Source organism: Mercenaria mercenaria, chromosome 3, assembly GCF_021730395.1.
Source record: "Mercenaria mercenaria strain notata chromosome 3, MADL_Memer_1, whole genome shotgun sequence".
NCBI lineage: Eukaryota > Metazoa > Mollusca > Bivalvia > Venerida > Veneridae > Mercenaria > Mercenaria mercenaria.
This window is the reverse complement of record NC_069363.1, coordinates 33,364,195-33,388,683: the sequence shown is the minus strand read 5'-3', so window position 1 is coordinate 33,388,683 and position 24,489 is coordinate 33,364,195. Positions and strand designations below refer to the sequence as shown.

Below are 24,489 nucleotides of genomic sequence, written 5' to 3'. Positions count from 1 at the left end.
TTTACTACATTGTCGCAAGTTAATCCTGAAATGACTGGAAAGGATATTTCTTTTTCTAAACTTATTTTCAATGTTAAAATTTCAAAACATTATTAATATTACTACCAAATTCTAAAACTTGATTTATGCTGCAGTTGCAGGTATTGGGCGATATTGATAAGGCGATGTATACAGTCGTACCCAAGGCAATCTTGGCCAGCACCATACAGAGAGCATGCGGAAAACACACCAACACGTTCTACCTTGTTCACTAAATGATATTAGTGCCTAGCAAAATAAAATATCAAATATACCTTTGTCGCTATTTTTTACAACTGTCGTGCGGATATAGAAGGCATACAGGAATCGTTTAACGTGTAAGTCCAAACATAAGCATTAATAGTTCTATTGTATCAAGTAAGAGAAATCTTACAGTGTCAAACTGTAACTATGTATCGTTTGTGGTAAACGAACATATATCAAAACAGTTTGCTTCGAATTACTAGAAAAAAATCACCTTTAAGACTATGCCCTTGGGTCTAAGAATATATACATGTACAAACAAACATTGTAAATATCATGACTCTGTTAATTGCTCATTTCTCTCAAATATCGTTAATTCCAATGTTCAACGCTACGCTTTGTACAATCAGAATGAGTTTAGCTTTGAAAAGCTTGCACGACATAACTAAGTCATATTTTTCATTGAAGGCATACATGCATGCGGGTAAAGGTTGTTTTAACAACAAGCGAAAGTATCATGACTACCACATCAGACTGCATTTTTACAATTGCTGTTTCTACCAAGTCAAAGATGTCGCAAGGAAAGAGCGTATCTATACGGTATCATCAATGCATACAGCCGTTTGTGAGTCTAAAAATGTGATAGACTTTAAAATTCTTTTTGCTACGAAGTGTGCATAAATGTTTATATTGGTTGTTACCAGTTTTTACATAGCACTTATGTTGATTACTTTAAGTGGAGATTAGACTCTGTAACAGAAGATGAAATTATATGATTACATAATTATAAGGTAAACCATAACTTTGAAGATTCATGTCTTGATTAAATCTTTTTACTGAGGGAGAACTTGTGTTCTTTATCATGGAATACGCAATGACTAATTTCAAGATTTTTAAATATTATCTACTCTGTTATTCAAAATCACATTACAAATTATACTTCCAATGTTCAGTGCTCTCCAGAAACCAGCAAGCTACAAACATAATGTCCAAAAAGTTGTACTGCAAGGCTTTTCTGAAATACTTCCAAAGTTTCCGTTGCAAAGTCTAGACGGGTGTGTGGTCTGTGACTGTCAGCTAATTTGACTGCTCTCTATTTGTCCCTGAAATTTGTGACATAATGGTGAAGTGCCAGTGGAATGGTCGTGTTTTTTCATCAGATTAAAACATGACAAAGATTTTGGTCAGAGTTTTTATACTCTGGAATACTCCATGTTTTAAGGATATTCCAAATTTATCATGTTATAACTGCAAATTGCTATTTCATCGAACTCTATTGTAATATGAGGGTCAGTCTATCGTTAAACCAGGGGTCTGTTTCACTGTTACAAAACAGCAATATATTATGTTCTGGTGAGTTTTATTTTACAAAATTCTTCTGAAACTGACAAGTTAATATGACTAAATTCTGTGACAGACAGTTCAGTAACACGTTATAGAAACATTACCAGTCATAAATATCGCTACCTAAATATGAGATAAAGTGTATCTGCCTTTACTGAAATGTTATTAATGAAGATTCTTAATATTGTATTTGTTAAAATTAGAAATGGCTTTTCCAAAATAAGTGTTGACATGACAATCTCGAGACATTCAGCCCATTTACTAGTGATGTGCTTATCGATAATGCGTTGGCTCGTGAATAAATGAACCATTACGTCATTGTCGCGAACATTTTCATTGTAGACGAATTTGATGTCCTACTACGAGGGCCAGTCTAAAAATAATGACAATCTAGCCGGAATATGGTGCACAGTCTGTGTACAGATTTCAAATTTACTTTATCCCTTCAAAGTATTCACCATTGCGTTGCCTTAATTCCAGAATGACGTAATGCAATTTTTTGCAAAATCGAGATTTTAGTGTCATTAGGTACTAGTATGTCTCTATGACCTCTGTATGATGGTGAATTTGTAGCCTTGTAGAAATAACATAAACAGGCTAAATTTTAGATCAACAAGGCTGTACGTTGTTTAAAGTCACTGACACTCAAATCTTTAAACGTCGTTTCCCAAAACTATCAAATAGCTAGTTATAGCATTGTGGAAATAAGGTGATGAAATTTGGCTTCCACGCACTTCCGCAGCCAAGTGATCCAAGAGATGAACGCTGCAGAGTAGTCTCCCCTTGGTACGGTTTTAAGTAACTGGAAAACCCACTCCCAAGCGCTTTATTCGATAAATATTGCGCCTAGCTAGCATCTTTTTCAGGCTTAGAAAGAGGCAAAAGTCACCAGGACTTAGATTTTCATCTCTCAGAAACTTTTGAATGATGGTACATTTGTGAGCCGCAGCGTTGTCATCTTCAACTGGAGACCGCGAAGACCAGTCCTTTGGCGATTTTTTAAATTTTCTTTTAAAAGCTTTCTGTACTTTGTCTTTAAAATTTTTTTCCAGTGACTGGCTTTCTTGACATTTTAGGAATTTGTACAACAATATCCCTTTAGTTAAAGAAGATGAAATACAAAACCTTGTGACACTTTCAATTCTTTTTGCAGTTACTGGTCTAAGGTCACCATTTTGCGGCCACATACTGTTGTCAATGCGACTCTGGCTCACAAACGTATATCCAAGTCTCATCTCATGTTAGCAAATGTGACATTTTGCGATCATCTAAATTTAAGAATTTTATCTGCGTTTCTTTGGCACATTTGACCCTACTGGCCTTTTGCTTCTCGGCTAACTCACTTGGCCTGGGCACAAACCTTTCTTTAACCCAAGTGCTTGATGAGAATCTCATGACTACATGATAGCTTTGCCCTTTTTTCGAGTACATTATGGTTTGTTTTTTGGTTGACTTTTTAAACATTCATGAACACGAGCATTTCTGCGTTAAATGTATATATAGCTTTATTTCTATTGCATGTGTTAGGGATTCAGCTAAGCTTTAATTACGCTGTCCTGTGACCTGTAAGGTTGTGTACACATTGGCCAGTTTAATCTCCGGTGGTGCATTTACCTATGACCATTCCAAGGTGTTGTCACGTTGTCTGTAACTTTATATCGTGTTTATACTTTGTCTTCTTTAAATATTTTACTGGTCCGAAGTATTGGAAGCACGTCGTCGGGGTTAGTTATAATTAAATGAGAGAACTTTGAAAATTGGGGTAATGTTGAAAACTAAATTGGGTTAAATGATGGTGCTGTGATCAGCTTTCTGACAGAACTGTTTTCTACGAAACCTTTCAAGATGCATATTGAAAGACTTGATTCTGTGTAACCTAGAATGGCCTTGGTTCAAAATGGAACATTAAACAAAAAGAATTTAAACCATTTATTTCTGTGACTGAGCTGATATACCGATCCGTTTTTAACTAATTAACAAAGTCACGTTTGTTCATATGAAATATATTCAACTACTGTTAATTTATGATTAGTTGTATAAATACAAGATTTAATTTCAGAAAAAAATGCTGTTTCTAGTTTAGGCACTGAACTGCTTATCTCAATAATATCTAACGAAAATGTAACGATAGCTCTATATAGATTTCATCGTGTTCAGATCTACGAGTTCAATTTGAAGGAACATGAAGTGCCTAGCTCTGTTCTCGTTTTATGTACTTCTACAGGTAGGAATTGTTTTGTTATATATTATATAACTGTTTAACTAAGATGTAAAACCATTTCAAGAAATACATGAATAAAATAATATCTTTTTTTTAATTTCCTATGTTTACTTTGTAAAGTTATATTTTGTTGTATGTTAGAATTTCATCAGTAAATGAAATATTTCAGGTAATCTCTCATTAACAGAGAATAAAATACAAACTGTTCAATAAATATTATAATATGGTTTGTTTCCATGCAATGAACAATTAAAAATTTTGATGTAAAGCATCAATACATTTATATTATGTTCTATTCAAGAAAATGTTTCTAGCTTATAATACTTTTGGACAAGGAGATTGTGATGTATATTTGCATGTTGCGTTAATACATTGTTATCGCTCATTTCAGGGGTGCATGCTTCAAGAATCAGGGGAGACAGAGAATATACGATTCTGTTATGAACCTCATACGGTAAATGTATAAATATCCTCATAGATTTAGCTAATAGAACGAGACATACAAATTCAAAGAAATTGCATATTATTGAAATATGTGAGATCTAGAGTTACAGACATGCGAATTTCATTTCACACCCTTCAAGCAATATCTGTTATATGTAATAGTGTTCACTATTTTCCTTTCATATTCGGATTGTTAATTTAATACTTACATGTTAAAATGTTGTTCTGTTTGAAGCATATGATGGTTTTGACCAGACAAGCCACATGTTACATGTTCGTTCTTACTTCTGATGAAAAGGCAATGGTCCATACAGACACCCTCCTTCGTAAACTGGAAGTAAGCAGTCTTGAATTATATAATTCATATAAAAGAGACGAACAAAGTATTGAAACCGATGTAAAACTTCTAAAGAAGATAAATTTTGCCTTTAAACTTATTGTAGAATCTCATTATAGTCCTGAACAATAAGTAAAAATTAAATGTAGCATAGAAGCATATGCAGACAAAATAGTGCTGAAGCTTATGTAGAAAACAGAAAAAGTGTATAGGCTTATGCAGAAGACGAAATGGTGATGGGTATTATATAGAAAATATAAATAGTGCTGTGGATTATGTAGAAGATAAGAATAATGTTGATGATTATTTAAAGACAAAAATATTGTCACGATTTATGTAGAAGATGAAAATAATATTGAGTTTTATGTAGAAGACAAATCTTGTATTGAGGCTTATGTAGAGGACAAAAGTAGTACTGAAGATTATGTAGGATACTAAAATATTGTTGAAGTTAAAGACAAAAATAGTGTTGAGAACTTTGTAGAAGTTAAACAAAGAGCTGTATCTTATAATACGAATAATTACTAAAGTTTACGCAAACTAAATAAATTTAAAGTCGCCATTAGTAGATTAGTAGGCAATATGGGCGATTTCTCCAGAAGAATTTTAGTGATTTTATGGGTTTTCTTTTCTGGTGTGGAGGGGGGGGGGGGGGGGGGGGTACACGATATAGGTGATACCCGAATTCCAAAAGTTTATACTTGTTCCTAAATGTGTTAGCTATATAACAAACTACTTGAGACTTCTGTATAAGGTCATACCCGAAAGATTATTACTAATTTTATCTGAAAAGTCCGTTTTGGCTAGGATTGAACTCATGACCTTCCGCCTGTGAAGCCAACTGCTGAGCTATAGAGTATATGTTATGATTAATTGATAACTAGAATATCAAAGTTGAGGGCAATTATTGTATTGCAGCAAACATTATATTGTACATGCATAAATAGTATTTTACCTTATATAGAATACAGTTATAATACTGAAGGCAATGTAAGGCAAATATACACACATGTTGTAGAAGACAATTATAGTTTCATAACTTATGCAGAAAGTAGCTATAGTTCTGAAGCTTATGTTAGTGACACATATATTAAAGCTGATATAGTACTTATATCTCGAAAAGAAGACAAATACAATATTGACACTTCTCTAAAAGAAAGGGCTAGACTCCTATATGATATTGGAGATTATGTAAAAGGTAGATACTACCATTTAATCATGTAGAAGACATGTGCAATGCATGTTGCATGTTTTCTTATTTTTTTCTGGAATGGGAACATGTCAGGTTTGTACATAAACTGGATGTATTTTTGTTATATATTTCTAATCAAAAGCAATATTGTAAAACCTTTCAGAGTAAACAGAGAATGAAAATCATATCATTTTGCATGTTGTATACATTGTAAATTCATTGTTCAGTTGCAGCTGCTTGCAAGAGTAAACGATCCAGCCACACAACTAACTACTGTGCCACACTTCTCTCTACATCAAAATCTACATAAGCAGTGCGGCAAAAATATGGCACAATATTACATCATTCAGTGATTTGTTGCATTAATTAATACTAATAAAATGAAGTATCTGACCCTTGTGACTTAGATATTTTACAACTATTATTACAGAGGTAACCTTTCCAAATTGCCACAGAATATGTCCGTCACGTCAGACCTCATACGTTTGACATTCAAAACACTTTCGGAGAGACTTCGAGGATTCAACTAGTTAACTTGCCCGAGATATTATGGCCATAATCTCTGTGGCAAAATTTGGTGTTTATTGGATAGGAGCTTATTAAGTTAGAGAGCGGACAATTTTTATAGAAACGCCGCCGTACCGCCGTACCGTCTCTGTTCCCATAGTAAAAATACACCGTTTATCTATGGAACGCCGGAGCTGTCTAATGCTAGATGTTATCATGTGGACTTGCCATGCCATCATGTTTAATGTACGTACTATTTTGTCAGAGTGACGTATTATTATAAAACGACCATCCTGTTTTCTCAAAGTAACATGATATCATGTCCAGTGTGTATATTATCTTGTCAGAGTGACGTACTGTTTTCTTAAACGACCATCCTATTTTCTCAAAGTAACATGCTATCTTGTGAAAGTGACGTACTATTTTCTTAAAAGAGCATCCTATTTATCCTATTTTCTCAAAGTAACATGCATGTGAAAATAGGATGATCCGTTTAACAAAATGATACGTCACTCTGAGAAGATAGTAGTATGTTCACTGGACATGCTAGCATGTTGTTGCTTTAAGAACATAGACTGGCCGTTTATTAAATACTATGTCACGGTGACAAAATAGTACATACGTCAGACGACGTGATAGCATTGGAAGTCAACATGATAATACAGTAATTAACAAGACATAACAGCATCTTGAGAAGACACTGCTCTAAATAAAAAAGATACATCGCATTCATCTAACATAAGACAGCTCTGGCATTCCATACATATCAATGGAAATCTTTAGAGTAAAGTTGTTTCCTCTCGATAAATGATGCAAAATAATGGTTTGCTAAAATCAAACTTTACGTTTCGTTTTTGATGTAATTTTCAAAATTTTCTAGGTCCTTCTGAGAAGTGAGACTCTAATATTATTATACCACATTTGTATAGCACTCTATGCATATATACACGTTTAAAGGTCCTTTATATATTATTGTCATTGCCACTGATATTTCACTTGTAACCATTGCTTTTTTTTTATTTCGGTCGTCAATACGTCAGCTGGGCCAATGATTTATTATTATTTTGATGTCCTCTATCGTCAAAGGATCTTCTTTTTGACAATTACGTCAAAAACGAAATGTGTTGATGTATAAATCAACCATAAGATCACTGTTGAAAAGAATTTCAAAAACTAAAGACACTTACTCTTACATTAGTAAATAATTATTAAGTATGTATATCACATACCTTAACTATTACATATTTACAGTATTAAAAAGTAAAATCAGTAAAGTTCTGCAAGAGGTCTTCAATTATTACTTTTATAATTGAACACTAGAAATCTAACTTTATAAAATACATGCATTAATATTTCAAAATCTATGCATTGAACTGTTTACACCATTACAATATCTTATATCTTATATGTATACTTTGGTTCTAAAACTCTTAGTTTACCCGCGAAAACAGGTGACATATTAGAGAGCAGAGTGCTTGGGCTTTTGAAAATTAACCTTTCACATAACAATATGAAAAAGTGGTTATTGACTTCGAATATATCATTTCATTCAGCTGATGACCATATGTTATTCGTAATATTTAGAGTTATTGTGCAAAAGACTAAGTAACAGTGGAAATGAGAAAATGTTTCAAAACTGACGTACTACAGTAATACATACTGTTTTTGAGCCAATCGCTTGTATAATCTAAAAAATCAGTTTATCGACACCAATGAACCAATGACAGATACCAGACAAGTAAGGGATTCTCTGTAAGGGAGTAAAGCTCTGACAAATTGCAGAATTGATGAATTCAACACTGCACAAATTAACAGACGAAGTTCAACGGAAGTTCGTGGAAGCTGTATAAGTAAATGTACAATGGGTTATTTCAAATACTTTCTTGGACTTTTTTGTTTTGTTTAACGTCGCACCGACACAGTATAGGTCATATGGCGACTTTCCAGCTTTGATGATGGAGGAATACCTCAGGTGCCCAATCGTGCATTATTTCATTACGGGCGAGCATCTGGGTAGAACCACCGACCTTCTGTAAGCCAGCTGGATGGCTTCTTCACATGAAGAATTCAACGCTCTGAGTGAGGCTCGAACTTACATCACAGATGGGCAAGTGATTTGAAGTCAGCGACCTTAACCGCTCAGCCACGGAGGCCCCCTTTCTTGGACTTGGTGGAACTATGCTATATCGTAACGTGACAATGATCATGAGAAATGAAATTTCGTTAAGACTGGTTCTTTATTTCAAAACTAATTGCTTGTCCTGGAGTACCCTTTGTTGCCCATTAAATAGCAGAATACCCCTACTAGAAATTTATACTTTGCTGTCTTAAATAAAACGTTGCAATTATCTCGCTTTGATATGAAAGTTGTGTATCCATTTTGATTTAATATAGTTTCCATGTGTTAGATATCAGGATATTTTAACAAAAACGAACCAAAAATCAAGTTTTTAAAACTGCTTGTAGCTTCAATTAATTTAATACAAGTCTTTGAAGGCAAGAAAGAGTTAATTATAATTTATAAACTTGTATTTCTAATAAACTTCAGCTGTAAAATAGTCAATGCAAATCTTTGACATACGTAATAAAATTATTAATAAAATGGTATATTCAAACCATTCCTTATGCAAAGTATATTTATCACATATAGACTTACGTTATTCTATATTGGTTGGGTAATTAGAATAGAAAACTATCTGAATTTAAAAATATTTACAGTAAAAGTCAAACAAAAGCCCATTGGATATAAATAAATGTAAATAATCAAACGTAAACATTTGAACAAATCTATCACTTGACCAAAATCAGATTGATCAGTTTAATTTTTAAAATAAGGGTATAAACATAAGAAACGGCAGAAATAAGATTATAAGTATGTCCTTGTTATAGGTCCAGAAATGTGTGTTGCAATTATTGATACTAAGGTCTTTCGGAAGCATACATGCCTTTTCTTGCTAAAATCTATGTATGTTTCACTAGCTATTGAAAATAAATCCAATTTTCCAGAACGTATACTACATCAAATGGATATTTTTCTCGTAATCATTTATAGATCTTTCATTGTTCATGAAGTTGTAATATGGTATTATCATATATGTTCAGTGGAAATGCTAAAGAAGAAACTCGGGGCCCATATGACAGGGGTGGTAATGACACTGGCTTCTAATCACTTGCCGTTCGAAAACCTCTCTTGGGTGTAAAATTCATTCATTGATGCAGCAGTCCAGCTGGTTTGCGGATGGTTGATGGTTCCAACCAGTTGCCCACCCGTGCCTGCAGTAACGTCCGGGGATGTACCTGACATCAAAAACTGAAAATTCGCCATATAGCATATAATTTAGCCGATGTGACGTTAAACTTAACATATGATATAAAATACAAATAGTCGATTGCATTTTGAAAAGGTTTAAGTGACTGGTGCATTTGGCTTAAACTCTTTATGTAAATGATACTACATTTGATTTGATTTTAATCATTATTGTTTCTTTAGAAACTACACTGAATGCCTACAAAAAGTGTATGCAATTGTGGTAATGCAATAAATCATGCCGTTAATAAGTTGAATTTTCTTTTAAACCTGGTTTTCGTCGGTAATTTTATATAACATGTGAGGTAATCCTTAAGAGGCACTAGCACGCATGATCTGTCCTTAGTTCACTTTGGACCAAAAGCAGTTTCGACTTTACCCATTGTCCCGTGTAACCACTAACCAGTTGGAAATACCACAAAACCACATCAGTGCATATTACATTATCCCTACATCAGAGAATGGATATAAGGTAAGGCGTATTGATAACATAAAAAATGGTAAAACGATTATCTACATTAAAATATGAATATGTTTTTTTTCTCGATATAAAATTGGGGAATGACACGATGAACATCACCACTGATGAACATGTTACATTTAGGCCTACCATGAAAATTATTTTGCATCCATGTTCATAATTTACTTTATATATCTTCCCAACACGGTTTTAATGAATACCTTCTTAGTCACTTTCTACTAAACTGAGTGGACTTTTGCCATGAACTGAAATACAAAAATAAGTTATTTGATACATTGTTTATTCACTTTGAAACGCCATGGTTACAGACAAAGTTTCATTCATATTAAGATGTTGTTCAATTCAACATGTCCTACAATCTATTTTTGGATCGAAATAAAACATTAAACAGTTCTCGGTGTGTTTTTTTTTCTTGATGAACACAATTATAATTATAATTGTGAACAAAATAAGAGAACTATGTGAATCTTTTACAAAAGAAAAAAGAAAAGGAAAAACAGAAGAAAAATAACCCCGATTGTTTGTCGAAAAGTATTTCCCCTTAAATCTACCCGTAATTGCTGAAATAATTCCTTTGCCGTACCGCTTATTATGCAAAATCGATGTTACTTAATAAGCACCAACTATTATGTCTATCAATAAATGTCTGAAAGTGAAAGCAGACAAAGATGATGACTCTGTAAGCAGAAGCAGTATGATATCTTGTAAAATTATTTTCTTTTATCCATTACGCTCCTATTACATAAATGAGCCGTGCCATGAGAAAACCAACATAGTAGGTATGCGACCAGCATGGATCCAGACCAGCCTGCGCATCCGCGCAGTCTGGTCAGGCTCCATGCTGTTCGCTTTTAAAGCCTATTGGAATTGGAGAAACGATTAGCGAACAGCATGGATCCTGACCAGACTGCGCGGATGCGCAGGCTGGTCTGGATCCATGCTGGTCGCATACCCACTATGTTGGTTTTCCCATGGCACGGCTCAAATATTATCGTGTATATGAAATGATGCATCACGCGGAATCTTTAGTAAAATAAAACCACAATAAAACAAAGTAAAGGAAAACACGAGATAGCAAAGAAAAAATGTACTTGAGCGATCCTTTCCTATATAATAGGCCTTTCTTTTGCGGTTATAATGAACAGTTTTAAGTGTGTGGAAAAGTGCCATTCAAAATGACCTTTTGATGAAATATAAATTATTACGATACTATTAAAATACGAAAAAAAAAAAAAGAAACATAATGTAAACGAAGTGACAATTTTAAAAATTCCAGTCTTGAATTTTAATCATGCATTATAATGCATATAATTCTGACATTGAAACGATTTCCAAATATACTTGTTATTAATAACTTTTCTGGACCTTTGGGGTCATCGCGTACACTCATTTTTACTGTGATAGAATTCCTCTGGACATTAATATGTTTACTACCGTATTCTGTGATTATATTATCACCTTCAGGAACATGTATAGCAAGTTCTCGTGTTCTCTAAGCCTAAGTTGCGATAAACTTTAAGTTACATTTCTAAATAGGCTATAAGCATATGTGTTATGTTTTATGCTGAATAAATTTTTGTATTGTATTTGTAAATAAGGGTCTATGATCGCGTCTGTACTAAAGTTTACATTTGGATAAAGGCTTAACCTTCAAATTTCCTGTTTTTCGCCTTTAGTTTTTCCATACAAAATCTGTATTGAGACACAAAACGTTAACAAAAGCCACGTTTTTCACTTTTCCACAGGGCGGTTCAACTGAAGTCACTATTACAAAAATAAATGGGTGCGGTGTTCAGTAAGGTAATGTATTATGACGACTTAAATATTTTGAACATGATAAGTATTTGATAGAAAAATGACTTGACTGTGATTGACTTTGCAGTGAAGTTCATTGCATGTAGCCTAGGAAAAATGTCTCTCCGATAGTTATATTTCTCGTCGTTTAGAATCGCAGATCCCTTTCAATGTTCCGCTAAAGCTGGTGCTAGCGGATGTGAAGGGTGTTGCAAATTTCATTACCTCTCATTAATATACTCAGTTAAAACCGGGTCTTCGAATTATTTTACTCGATTGTGTGGGTCCTTTCATAGACTGCTTTGGAAGAGCAATTCGTCAAAGTTCGTCTTTAGCTCAGTTACATTAAAAGCAACCTGTAAATAAAGCACCTGTAACCAGCGTTAGTTTAAAGACCTATGTTTTCTTACTAACAGACATACACAGGGAAAATTCTAAAATTCTTTCTGTTATTCTCCGTTGAGGTTATACTGACATAAAAATATAAAGGACAAAACATTGTTATTGTAACAGGAAATATTGTAACAGGAAATATAGCACGTGATTTTCATAGTTTTCATGTTTTCAAATTCTTATACCTTTTGCTTTCCAAATAACCTTTTCGTGTTAGCATTGTCGAAGGCTAGAACGCATATTTGTTGCTAAGGAAATATTCGAGTTCAAAATAAATTTTAACATCACCTTTTCAATGCAAAAAATAGAACGATCAAAATTTGGAATAATTCTGAAATCATATCATGGTCTCTCATCCTACCAATATTATAAGACAAAGCAAGAAGATTACTTTAAAACAGCATGTGAAAACCTAACTTCGTGAAATAGTGTCAGGAAAACTTGGAAATTTATTATTATATCAGGATAAAGTAGAAATAAGGTAATCGCTGGAGTATACTTGTCAGCTGTTTAGTTTTTAAAATACCATCCCATACTCTGCAGGGGGGGGGGGGGGGGGGGGGGGCTCCGTGGCCGAGTGGTTAAGGTCGCTGACTTCAAATCACTTGCCCCTCATCGACGTGGGTTCGAGCCTCACTCGGGGCGTTGAATTCTTCATGTAAGGAAGCCATCCAGCTGGCTTACGGAAGGTCGGTGGTTCTACCCAGGTGCTTAGATAATGCACGGAGGGGTACCTGGGGTCTTTCTCCACCATCAAAGCTGGAAAGTCGTCATATGACCTATAATTGTGTCGGTGCGACGTTAAACCCAACAAAACAAATACTCTGAAGAAACATCTTTTACATTCTGTAAGTTGTGGAAAAAATGATGTAAAAGGGAAACTGGCTTCTCTCCTGTCATACCCTCGTGGCCATGGATTCCATCAGGAATGAGGTGTCGAGAGTGATTAATATAAGTTGTAAAACTTACTTGCTTCACAACCCCTCAGTAGGTAAGAGCGTTGGTCTACGGATCGCGGGATCGTGAGTTCGATCCTCGGGCGGGGCGTATGTTCTCCGTGACTATTTGATAAACGACATTGTGTCTGAAATCATTAGTCCTCCACCTCTGATTCATGTGGGGAAGTTGGCAGTTACTTGCGGAGAACAGGTTTGTACTGGTACAGAATCCAGGAACACTGGTTAGGTTAACTGCCCGCCGTTACATGACTGAAATACTGTTGAAAAACGGCGTTAAACCCAAAACAAACAAACAAACATCACAACCGACCTAAAAATGTTAGTATAAACTAACTGATGTAATGCTTTTACAATCTCGTGACTCAGGCGACATCTCAGTAACCATATGAATTAATTGACTACATTTTTAATCTATGGGGGTATTCTCCAGGAAGAGAGTTTTCAACAGCTTAATGCAAAACTCGCACAAGTAGATGTTCTGGATATACCACTGCAAAGTTGTAAGAACCATCAGATGAAGAAGCAAATGGTGCAGATCCGGCAGTTGATATTGATCCAGCTGCTCAGAATCAAGGACTTCTGGACGAAGTATTTGAGAGTCATGCATGACATGAGAGCCTGGAACCAGAGAAAACAGCTGTAACAGGTACCATTAGATTACCAAAGATATAACCTGCTCATATGTAAGTATAGTTTGAAAACCTATCAAATTCTAATTCAATTCGAGAGAGTGAAAGTATGAAATGACAGTACTCTGAAATAGGAAAGTTTGTTCAGCCTAGTTTAGTTATTCTAACATTTGTTTTAGAAAACCTGCAATTAAAGAAAGAGATGTTCACTGTCACCCTCGACATAAATGATAGAAGTCTAATGCATTAATACTTGAAAGTCTGCCTTTAATAATATGGACAAGACGAAAGGTTACATAAGAGCAATTTCTTATCTTAAGGAGTACGCAAAATGAGTTCAAAATACGAGTGATATACTACACGATAAGTATCTATATGAGGAGAAGACATGAAATGCTTAACTCTTTGTACGTTGTTGATAATATTAAAGGTAATTAAATATATTGTTTTTAATAATTCAATAGATATATGTCATTGTGAGATAAGACGGTCTGGTGCATGAAAAATATTGAAATAACTCCATTTACATAATACGTTTTTAAACATGCACTCCGTACAATTGCACTTGACAGCTATATTAATTAGTGTATTTTTATATTTCTCATTATTTTAGTAAAACGAAGATATTATCTGAAAGTTATCAGGTAACAGTAAATGTATCAAAGATCATTTGAATAATTCCAGATTCTCTCATAAAATATCGTACATACTTCTGATCTGTCTTTTAACTTTTTGCTGTATTTTTCATTTCAGGGATGTATGTTTCAAGAGTCCGGGGAGTCGGAGTATATAAAGTTTCACTATGAACCACATACGGTAAACCAATAAACATTATATGCGGGACATCAATAAAACAAATTCCTAGCAGAAGAAGTATTCAATACCGAGTTAACCCTCACCTAAAATACTATTCATTTGATTAAGAATGTACTTATTTATTTTTTTTTTTGGAAATATGTTTAGTGGTTTAACTGGTTAGTTTTCTAAATGTCTAAAATCATACCCTGCACACGGTGTCTTCTTCCGCCGGTAGCGGAAGCTGGAAAGACACAGATGTGATTTGGACTCTATAAGTAACGAATGTCGTATTGTTTAGTTTGTACTCGTTTTCTAATTATTTAACACCGTATGTACTTAAATGTACATAATTTATGTACACATTATACTACTGTAGTCTTTCGTTTTTAGTGGGCGGTGTCTTTTTAACTTGGCATGTATCGTTGGATAGTTGTCCTTGTTTTAAAACCGAATACAAGAAACGACTCTAACTGCATTGATGACTACTTAATAAAATTTATGAAAATATTTTAAAGCATATGATGATTGTAACAAGGCAATCCACGTGCTATATGTTTGTTCTGACGTCATCAGAAATGGCAATGGTTCATGAAGACAGTAGTCTCCGTACATTGGAGGTAAACTGCTCATAATAATGTCAAAATCCTAAACACAAATATTGTCTTGAAATGTTGCATGTATTGTACTGCAATTACTTTTCACATAGGACATAGAAAGAACATTTTGTTAAATCATCTTAACCCTAAAATAAAATAAATAATAATTCTCAAATATGCAGCGGTTAGGCTTTCTAGATCTATATGTAGATAAAGACATATAAGAGTTTATCAACTTAGTACTATTATATTTCTGGTCCTTTTGGACAGTGGATTCAATTTAATAAATATTCAGCCGTCGTTAGGCTTGAGGTTGTACCTCTCATGGACAGATTCAGTCTAACCGTGTCTGTTATTATTTTACTTGGTTGCATTCTATGTTTCAAAATGATCTACTTACTTATGGACTGTTCAACCATTAAAATTAGTTTCGTAAACAAGATGTATAATATTAACCTGTTTTTTCCAATTTTAGTTGCATTTGTTGGCAAAAATAAATGATCCATCCACACAGCTTACAACAGTGCCACATTTTTCTCTACATACGAACCTGCAAAGACAGTGTGGTAAAGATATGTTGCACCATTACATAATTCAATGATTTGTTACAGTTTGGAAAATAAATATTCACAAAGAAATGATTCACATATATATGTTCTATACTTTCCCTGTCTGGAAGATGTGTATGTAAATATTACCCATATACCAGTATACATTAAATACATATTTCAAGTATGTAGCTTCTTCTGTAAACATGACTGTGCTCCAAAGTCACTCCAAACACTTGCGGTTCAAAACAGTTAAGAGCGTAGAAAAGCTGATTTCTCAGTCTGTCTGTAATGTATTTGACACAAATAACTGCATGTTTTTCCTTAGCAATCTTGTAAAACATACGTAAAATTCAGCTAACGTGTTATAACCTAAGAGAACTAAGAGAAGAAAGTTCTAGATTAAGTGCTTGAAGCAATAACAGGTGTTTTAGCTAATCTAAATAAAACCTATAAATATATTTGTTATTTTGCTGCTGATGAAGTTGAATTATCTACCAATATTTGCAGTTATGATATATCTAAAAGATATTCCAAAAGATCTAAAAATTGTATCAATGATTTTTATATACTAATTTATATGTAACGTGATTTGCCACAAAGAATATACAGATACAGTTTGGGCAACGATTTTTAAACGCTTTAAATACAATAATTATTAGAGAATCTAATTTCAAACAAGATCTCTAAAGTTACGCTGACGGCACTTTTACCAGACAGACAAGGGCGGATATGTGACGCATACGTTAATTTCGTTTTGTTATTTGCAATTAAAAGCTAAAGGCTCATTATTAATGATTATAACTAACACTCGGGGTGCGATATTCATTATGTATATTGTAAATTTTCAACACATGCTATGGCGGACTTACAAGTATAAAAGCGAAATTTAATAGCATAACAAATGTTCTTCTTGCTTCCTTTGTAAGTCGTCATTGTAACTGATTAACTGATACCACAATGGCAATATTCCTATGAAACTGAAAGCTTAAAAGAGCAATCAAATTTTGCTCGTTCCGCTCGCAAATCTTAATTACATAACAACCACCTAGGATAAAAATCCATGCAACAAACAAAAACTTTCTGCTCACTACCATGATAATTATTCATGGGGATAGATATTCCTACGCAAATGAAACATTTTAACCTCGCTTCACTCGCATGTCTTGATTTAGTATTAATTTTACAACAATGAGTGGACAGGGCAAAAACTTTAAAAGTACCAGAAGTTCACGCCTGCTAACTCTGAATCCTGCATACGTCCCTTGGGCGGAAAAGGCTAATCATTTAATATAGTTCTCTAAATTCCGTTGATGGCATGTTTGAGGGTAGGGTTTGCTGGAATGGCATAGGGCGGGAGATGCGAATAATTTTATACGGTTCTCTAAAGTTCCGCTAACGGCACTTATACGGATACGGCTTGCCGGGACTGCATAGGGCGGGAGATGCAATACGGACTATTGTGGGTGATAGAAAATTCATCAACTCTTAATATTGTATTTTACATCATTCTTTCTCTCTTTTTTTTTCGTTTTTTCTTCTCTAAATTTTCTTCTCTCTTTTTTTAGTATTATCATTAGGACATATGACTTTGCATACGGTCTTCCTACCTATCGAACTCGTTCTCTGTGAGCCATTAGCACATGCTACTGTGCTTAAAATCGATTGGGAAACTGTATTGATCTGAGAATGTATACACTGCTTCATTCAGTAATGAGCCATGCTTATTTATACATATAACACTACGTGCAAAGACGTCGTTAAAAGGAGTTCTAGAAAGTGTCATTTCTAACAACTTGGTAGACAAGTTTAATCAATGAGTTTGTTTATGTTAATCGCAGTACTGGGGATAAATATGTGGAATTATCTGGTATATTCTAAACGGGAGTGCATCTTGCTTTAGTGCGTGAGTATAAATATAGATTAATGTAAGTGAAACATTACGTAATTCCAATGATTATACTGATGTAAAGGTTACTGGAATCATCAACCCAATGCACGTTAATCAGTCTGCTGAACAATGTTTCATATGGTATACGCTTTCAAGGCCAGTCTCGCGGGGTTATATAGCATTTTTACCTGCAAATATTGTCTGTTCATCATCAAAATAGAGGGATATCGGTTATGCATCGTTGATAAGATCATACTAGCAGTAATAATTGACTTTTTTAATGTAGGAAATCGGTAGAATATTGTTTACGGGTAAATGTTGAGAATACCACTCCTTTCATACTGTTATTGAATTTAATGTAGTACAAACATGGGTTCGATTGCCTGCGAATACTAATCTTCTCACCCGTAGAGTCGATGACGGTCGTGAAAATTAGATACAGTATTTTACACGGTTTTGATACATAGCTGCTGTACCGTACTTGAATAACAATATCATTCAAATGGTGTTTCTGTGTCAAGATGCCACAAGGTATATATGCCAATATACTAAATAAATAATTCATCAGGCAATGTCAATACAAGGGGCACTCGAGTGCAGTAAAAATTCGATTTCTCTTCCAACTGTTGAGTGCTCTTTCCGCACTAACAGACAGTTTGTTCAATATTGTCATTTCAATATATGATGTCATGTTTACAGTAATGATTGTTTAATTCTTCAGCGTAACTCTTTCAAGAGGCACCAGAGGCATGTGTTATTGCAAAGGTCCATTCGCATCACCTCTCGTCTTCCATAACATTTTAGTTGTCATTTTGGTCTGTGAAGCTGATGTCAGAACAATTTTGACAAATACCGAGCTGGAAATACTGAAATGAAATCATAAATGCCCCCCTCTCATCCCACACCCCCGCTCCGCAATATTTTTTATTTAAAAACCTGTACCAACAAATACTTTGAATATTGCTTGTTGACTTTATGTGTATATTAGTATATTTTCATTCAGTATGTCAATACCTTTTATTTGACAATGTCGATTTGTTAGAAGTCTTTTCACACTGCACTTATTTTCAGACATACACAATTCAGTCAACATTGCTCATGTTTTAATGGTTTTTGAGTTTCACTCATTTAAGTACAAACATAAGGAGAAACCGATAGGAGCTGGTTATTGGTTGAATGGCTGCTTGGTTGATTAATTATTTATTTAGCTAGTTGGTGTTGGTTGATTGTTTGGTCGGTCGGTCAGTTGGCTGTTTGGTTGGTTGATCGGTCGGTTGATTAGTTGGTTAGTTGCACGGTTGGTTCTTTGGCTAACTGGTTGGTTGATTGTTTGGTTGGTCAATCAGTTGGTTTGTTAGTTGGTTGGTTGATAACTCGGATTGTCCGACATCTAATATCCACTGATACCTAGGTATCTGAATATCCTGTCGCTATCAGGGAGTGTAGCAGGTTAGGTTTCAGCACTAGCGATATTGTTCGATTCCCGACCGCGGCTGATATCCTGACTGGTGTTCAGTGTGAACTGGCTCTTTTTTCCAGCAGTTTCGGTTTCAGCTTGGTGCTGGGTTGCTAAATATGACACCTGAAGTGGACTCGGCTGCAAATAAGTTGCCCGGGGAGGGGGCGGGGAACTATGTTGAATAAGACATTTTTATCACAACATAAAATTAATTAATAAACTTTATGACAAATGCAATGCTTTTCATTTCTATTGATTATTAATTTCACAATTGCTTAATAAGTTAAAAGCAATAGATCTAAATCTAAATGACAGCGACGCAGACATATTTCATATAAACAATGTGTACTTTTAAGAGAAAAAATTCAACGCACGAGAAGGTTTTCCTAGTTTTGCTGAGTTAATCAGATTAATCAAGTGCAACTCTACATTATGCCTCTGTATCAGATTAATAAACAAGTTTGTTAAGTGTTCCAGTGCAGCTATTTTTCATTCTTTGTACCCTACAAATATTCTCCCAATGGTGCTAAATTATTTACACCCGGAGTGTACTACCCATCCTCTCCCGCACCAGATGACATTCTATAACATTATTTTGTCAATGGGAAATCCATATGATGACTGTGTAAGTATTCAGCAGTAGCAGTTCTCTCCCACATTTAAAAGATATCAATCGATCCGATTGAGGTTAAAGCGATCTGTTCGTGTTTGAAAAAAAAACCGTTATTGCCTTTTTTTAAAGCAGTATTTTGCGAAGGTGGCCTTCAGCAAAATGTATTGTCGTTTCAGTTTTTTTAATTAATGTAAAACAATAAAATATTCATCTTTTATAAAGGCTCAGAATCATTACAACTTTTTTTAATCAATATTTAGGATGAAAATCACGATTATGCAGTAGTATTTACGCGTCTTTTGTACTTTTTATTTTTGTATGTACACTACATATTTCATATGAAGAGGTGGGTTAATGAGTACGTTTAAAAATCATTGTATCTGTGAGTAAGTAGCTTTAATATATGAAGTGCACTCTTCCCCTTTTAATGATGCGGCGGATTAAATTATAATTAGCAAGGATGAGAAAGTTGTGAAGTTTAACATCTATATAACCTCTGTGCGATTTCTCTCATATAATAACAAGCCTGTGACTAAACATAACTTTGCATGTTCATCTGGTTTGAATGTTAAATGATGTGGTGTGTTTAGTGTGCAATTTGCTTTTTATGACAAATGGATACATTTTTAACAGTCGATTCAACAATGAAAATCATACCTGCATTATGATTTGTTTGGATTGGAAGTGAATAGTTCGCTAAGCGCTGTTAAACAAAGTATGTGAAACGTTGAAAACCGAATTTTCATAGTGTACATAAAACACTGTTAAACAGACTAACTCGAATCTGAAACTTTCGTGACATTTACTTGACAAGGAAATTATTTTAAAATTGTTAAAAGTCAAAGTACAAAAAAGGACAAAAAACCATTAATTTCCGGATATAAATAATTTATTCTTTTTTTGTAGCGTAACTTTCCCTATGGTTAAAGATGTCAACGAACAAAGCTTTATTAAACGGAGGAATGGACGTAAAACGAGAGAACGGAGGACCAAATCATTTTTCCGCACACGGAACTACAGTGCACGAGAAAAATGATGACAAAGGATGTTGTGGTTGCACGTGCTTACAGAAAATAAGCAATTCCATTGTTGGTGGATTAGAAAAATCGTTTTACAGGTAAGGCTATAAGATAGTGGGTGTCTACTATCGATCGTTGATATATGTTTTGCAAATACTATCTTTATTAATGTTCTATCCATCAAATCCACTACAAAGGACGTATCGTATATTATGAATTGCAGCTGAAATATTTTGGTTTCTATAGTTACTTGAATATTAAATTATGACTGTTTTAAATTTATTGTAGAAATAGTTCCCAAATCATATCGACTGCTTTCAGAACTCCTGACCTGCACTGTCACAAAATATAGGGCTGAAAACCCCGGTCATATACCACCTCGGACGATATTTTGAACCATGGCTTTGCACCCAAAGTTTAGATGATTAACCCAAGCTCTGTATCAGAAATTGAAAGTTCCATAACATAAAGCTTGATATATAATCTGAGAAAACAATACCGACGTTAATAAAATGGCTTTTTTGCTGTCTCATCAACCGAACTACAAAAGAAATGTTTTAAATAAAACATATTGTACAGTAGTAATAGTATATAGTTGCACTAGTGATTTAAACAATTTACTCATCTTTGATATGTGAAGCGGAAAGACCAAGAAAACATAATTTGTAGTTTATTTAATTCCATATACAGACTGTTTGTGATTTATGGACAATCCCTACTTTGAAGTAATCATAACAGATAATTTAATAGGCATCTCACCTGCGACAAAAAGGTTTTCATTCGAAGTGAAGCCGAACGAAGTAACTTTATAAATAAATGCTACAATATTAGTTTTATTCATCTTAACGGAATATTTTATATACATAAATTGAAAGATCCATTAAATCTTATTATATTGAATAAAATTTTGCTTTTAGAGTCCTAAAATTTATATATTGAAGTATCAGCTATTAAGAAATATTAAGCCATTTCTCAAACAGGTCATTGATCCATATTTCGCAACAACTTGTTTAGTTAAGCTCTAAACTTATTTATACAGTACAAATAACGAAATTGAATTTATAATCGATATTCTAAAATCAATTTTGACAAAATTAATAAGATAAAAAACGGATTTAAAGACATCGTGGAGAAAAAAAAAACAATGACAAAATGAGGAAAGATAATTATAAAAAGAACGCGTTTATAAGATGATAATTAGCCTGCCTATGAGCGTTTAGTTTGATAAATGACTCTCTTATTAACTTCCACAACAATTTTTTGCATTATGCATGTGATATGAATAAATCATAATTATAATTATATGTATACGAGGGCTGTTCAAAAATAACGTAGACTTTTGCTGTCAAATACTGCTTATTTTGTAAATAATAATGTGAAATATATCGTTGTTAATCGGAATCTTTCTGTAATTTGGTCATATATTTTTTGTAACATTTTTGCTGATAGGCGAAGCGCGTCGAACGTTTTTATTACCATAGCTACGCACAACCGGCGCAGTCGCTTTTTGTTCTGTCGCGATTTGAATTCGATCGCTAATGTTCGCAGCTAAAAGTACATTTTTTTGCTAAGAAATACCACTAAGTGCAGCAACACGTCAGTGCGACATGTACTTAGAGTATGGCGTCATTCCGACGTGGGAGACGGAAGAAAACAGCGTTTGAACTAAGTGAGTATTACTGTTTATAATGCATGTAATGTCGTCATCGACTAACATGGATGAAAAGACAGTTGCTTAGTTATGGCAAACAGCAACTGCAAATCATAATTCAATGAAGCAGACGCAACAACAATGTTTAGTCATCTGTGTCTTTACCTTAAAGTGGTATAAACGATTCTCAAATGGTCCAGAATTGCTTAAAAACAGCGGAGATCGAGGGAGAAACGGAAAAACTGCGAATGGACGTTAACGCCAATGTATGACGCCGTAGATAAAGACCAAGTACTCACGTTGAGTACCCTGTCTGAGATACATGTTGTAAGTGTTCATACATATTTAGTATTGTTACCAAACAACTTGTTTTGACTTAAGTATTGCTCATGAAAATTTATGAAATAAATTTATAAATATGAATTAATGCAAACTTAATGAAAGCATCACAATGAAGGCACTACGTCGTTTACGTCGTTAAAATATGATCGCCGTGCGCCGGGTCCGTGTAAGTAACTGTTTTCGAGGAAGCGTAATTCCTGAATGCATGATCATAATCACGTCAAACTTGCAGTGCAGTTAGTAGAAAGACTGCAAATCATGATGGTATATTTCTTGTTTTGCGTCATTAAAGTATATAGATCTAAAAGCTAGAAAAAAAGTCTACGTTATTTTTGAAGAGCCCTCGTATATATAACTTTTTAACATACTCTACAAATGCACACACATTTATTAATTAATATTAAAACTCAAAAGTAGCATTGCATCATTAACTTTTTTTAAATTTGTACGACAGCTCATAATTTCTAATTAATAATTTAAAATGGATTAGTCAGAATGCATTAGCCGGCTGAGCGATAATAGAAACTATCTTTGTGGTTAAGTCCATTACTTATGCCAGACGAACGCACTGAACTAACCCCAAGGTCCCCGGTGCACCAATAAGCACATTTAATAAGCGTTTCTTTGTTTAATGAGAGTTATATGCAGATCGTTTGATGTTACGAGATCTTTATGATAAGATAAATAGATTTGCACTACACACACAGTCCCATCCACTTCTCCATAATTTCCTTATTTCAAGTGGTTCGTGCATTATATTGCATGTTCACCATGTGGACAACTATGAATTGTTGTATTCTAGTTATATATAAGACCTGTTTTTTGTTTTTTCCAACAAAAATCATAACAAAAAAAAAAACAAACAAAAAAAACACAACATGTTGATGTCATCTTTGTTGTATTTGTAAAATAGTTTGTTGAAAAAGCGGGGGCGGGGGGAGGGGGGGGGGGGGAAATAGAAAAGATATGATGATTATGTACTTTAAACCTAACCTGTTGAAACCGTCCTGGTAAATTTCAACAATAATGCGTTGCTGGCTAGAATTTTATTACTTTAGCAACGGTTATTTTGATGATGGAGCTGATGGTAGGAAGCTAGCAGTATATTCTCATACAGACAAAAATAAAACTTTTTCTTTTTCCACACATTAAAAATGACATTACTGGTATGCTTTGTCATCAAATGAGCTTAGAGATGCTTTGGCTGCCGACGTGTATAATTATATATGCCTGTTACATGAAGACATCTCATATTCTCACAACTTATACATGGCCGTTGCCATGTTTTGGCTAACATTGCCTTTTGCATGAAACAGTAATGTTTCTATAAAGCTCTTTCATGTTATGCCTATTGTAATGTATAATTAGGCACTTCTATTTTAACACTTTAGACTTGGGAAATTGGTTGCAAGGAATCCATGGAAGACAATTTTCGCATGCATGTTGGTGTGTGGTATTGCTGGGGTTGGGCTGATGAGATGGCACGAAGAGACAGAATATGTCAAGGTACGTTATCCATTTTTAAATGGTATAAGTGAAATAGTTATCTGTTATTATTGAGGTAGATAAGTACAGAAGTTGAAACGTTTTAGGAGTTAAGGAGTGCACAACATTTGACCAGCAGACTTCGTATCACTTGATCCACTTTCAATCGTTTGAACATTTCTCAGGGTTGGAAAAATATTTTACTCGCGGAATCTATCAAACTAGCTTCGTGGGAAGGTTTGGGTCTTTAAATGTCC

At 34.2% G+C, this 24,489-nt stretch overlaps 3 protein-coding genes across 7 annotated transcripts in view; all 3 read left to right on the top strand.

The window, feature by feature from the left end:
• Positions 1 to 3,654: 3,654 nt before the first annotated feature.
• On the top strand, positions 3,655 to 6,153 carry LOC123525145 (uncharacterized). Its single transcript, XM_045303932.2, has 4 exons — positions 3,655 to 3,790; positions 4,179 to 4,241; positions 4,467 to 4,568; positions 5,988 to 6,153. The coding sequence occupies exons 1-4, from the start codon at positions 3,749 to 3,751 to the stop codon at positions 6,111 to 6,113; spliced, it is 333 nt and encodes a 110-aa protein (XP_045159867.2). The 5' UTR covers positions 3,655 to 3,748; the 3' UTR covers positions 6,114 to 6,153.
• Positions 6,154 to 14,139: 7,986 nt separating this feature from the next.
• Positions 14,140 to 15,866, top strand: LOC123523595 (uncharacterized). The gene is made up of 4 exons (XM_045301257.2): positions 14,140 to 14,260; positions 14,584 to 14,646; positions 15,144 to 15,245; positions 15,700 to 15,866. Exons 1-4 carry the CDS (start codon positions 14,219 to 14,221, stop codon positions 15,823 to 15,825), a joined length of 333 nt encoding a protein of 110 aa, XP_045157192.1. The 5' UTR covers positions 14,140 to 14,218; the 3' UTR covers positions 15,826 to 15,866.
• A 1,252-nt stretch (positions 15,867 to 17,118) lies between these two features.
• Positions 17,119 to 24,489, top strand: part of LOC123525146 (patched domain-containing protein 3-like) — a 32,656-nt gene continuing 25,285 nt past the window's right edge. The window contains exons 1-3 of one of the 5 annotated variants that reach the window (XM_045303936.2): positions 17,119 to 17,678; positions 20,642 to 20,852; positions 24,139 to 24,253. In XM_045303936.2, the coding sequence (XP_045159871.2) occupies positions 20,665 to 20,852; positions 24,139 to 24,253 (303 nt within the window). In that variant the 5' untranslated portion in view covers positions 17,119 to 17,678; positions 20,642 to 20,664. Of the gene's footprint in view, positions 17,679 to 20,204; positions 20,853 to 22,505; positions 22,733 to 24,138; positions 24,254 to 24,489 lie in introns of those variants that run through there. The other 4 variants (XM_045303934.2, XM_045303933.2, XM_045303935.2 and 1 more) reach the window with 4 other exon arrangements.

What these genes read in the sequence shown, in the direction of transcription:
- LOC123525145 (XM_045303932.2), top strand. Translation starts at nt 3,749, where the DNA reads ATGAAGTGCCTAGCTCTGTTCTCGTTTTATGTACTTCTACAG. An exon ending in CGTTTTATGTACTTCTACAG is followed by an intron (nt 3,791 to 4,178) that starts GTAGGAATTGTT and finishes CGCTCATTTCAG; the next exon opens with GGGTGCATGCTTCAAGAATC. An exon ending in CCCTCCTTCGTAAACTGGAA is followed by an intron (nt 4,569 to 5,987) that starts GTAAGCAGTCTT and finishes TTCATTGTTCAG; the next exon opens with TTGCAGCTGCTTGCAAGAGT.
- LOC123523595 (XM_045301257.2), top strand. Translation starts at nt 14,219, where the DNA reads ATGAAATGCTTAACTCTTTGTACGTTGTTGATAATATTAAAG. An exon ending in CGTTGTTGATAATATTAAAG is followed by an intron (nt 14,261 to 14,583) that starts GTAATTAAATAT and finishes TTTTCATTTCAG; the next exon opens with GGATGTATGTTTCAAGAGTC. An exon ending in GTAGTCTCCGTACATTGGAG is followed by an intron (nt 15,246 to 15,699) that starts GTAAACTGCTCA and finishes TTCCAATTTTAG; the next exon opens with TTGCATTTGTTGGCAAAAAT.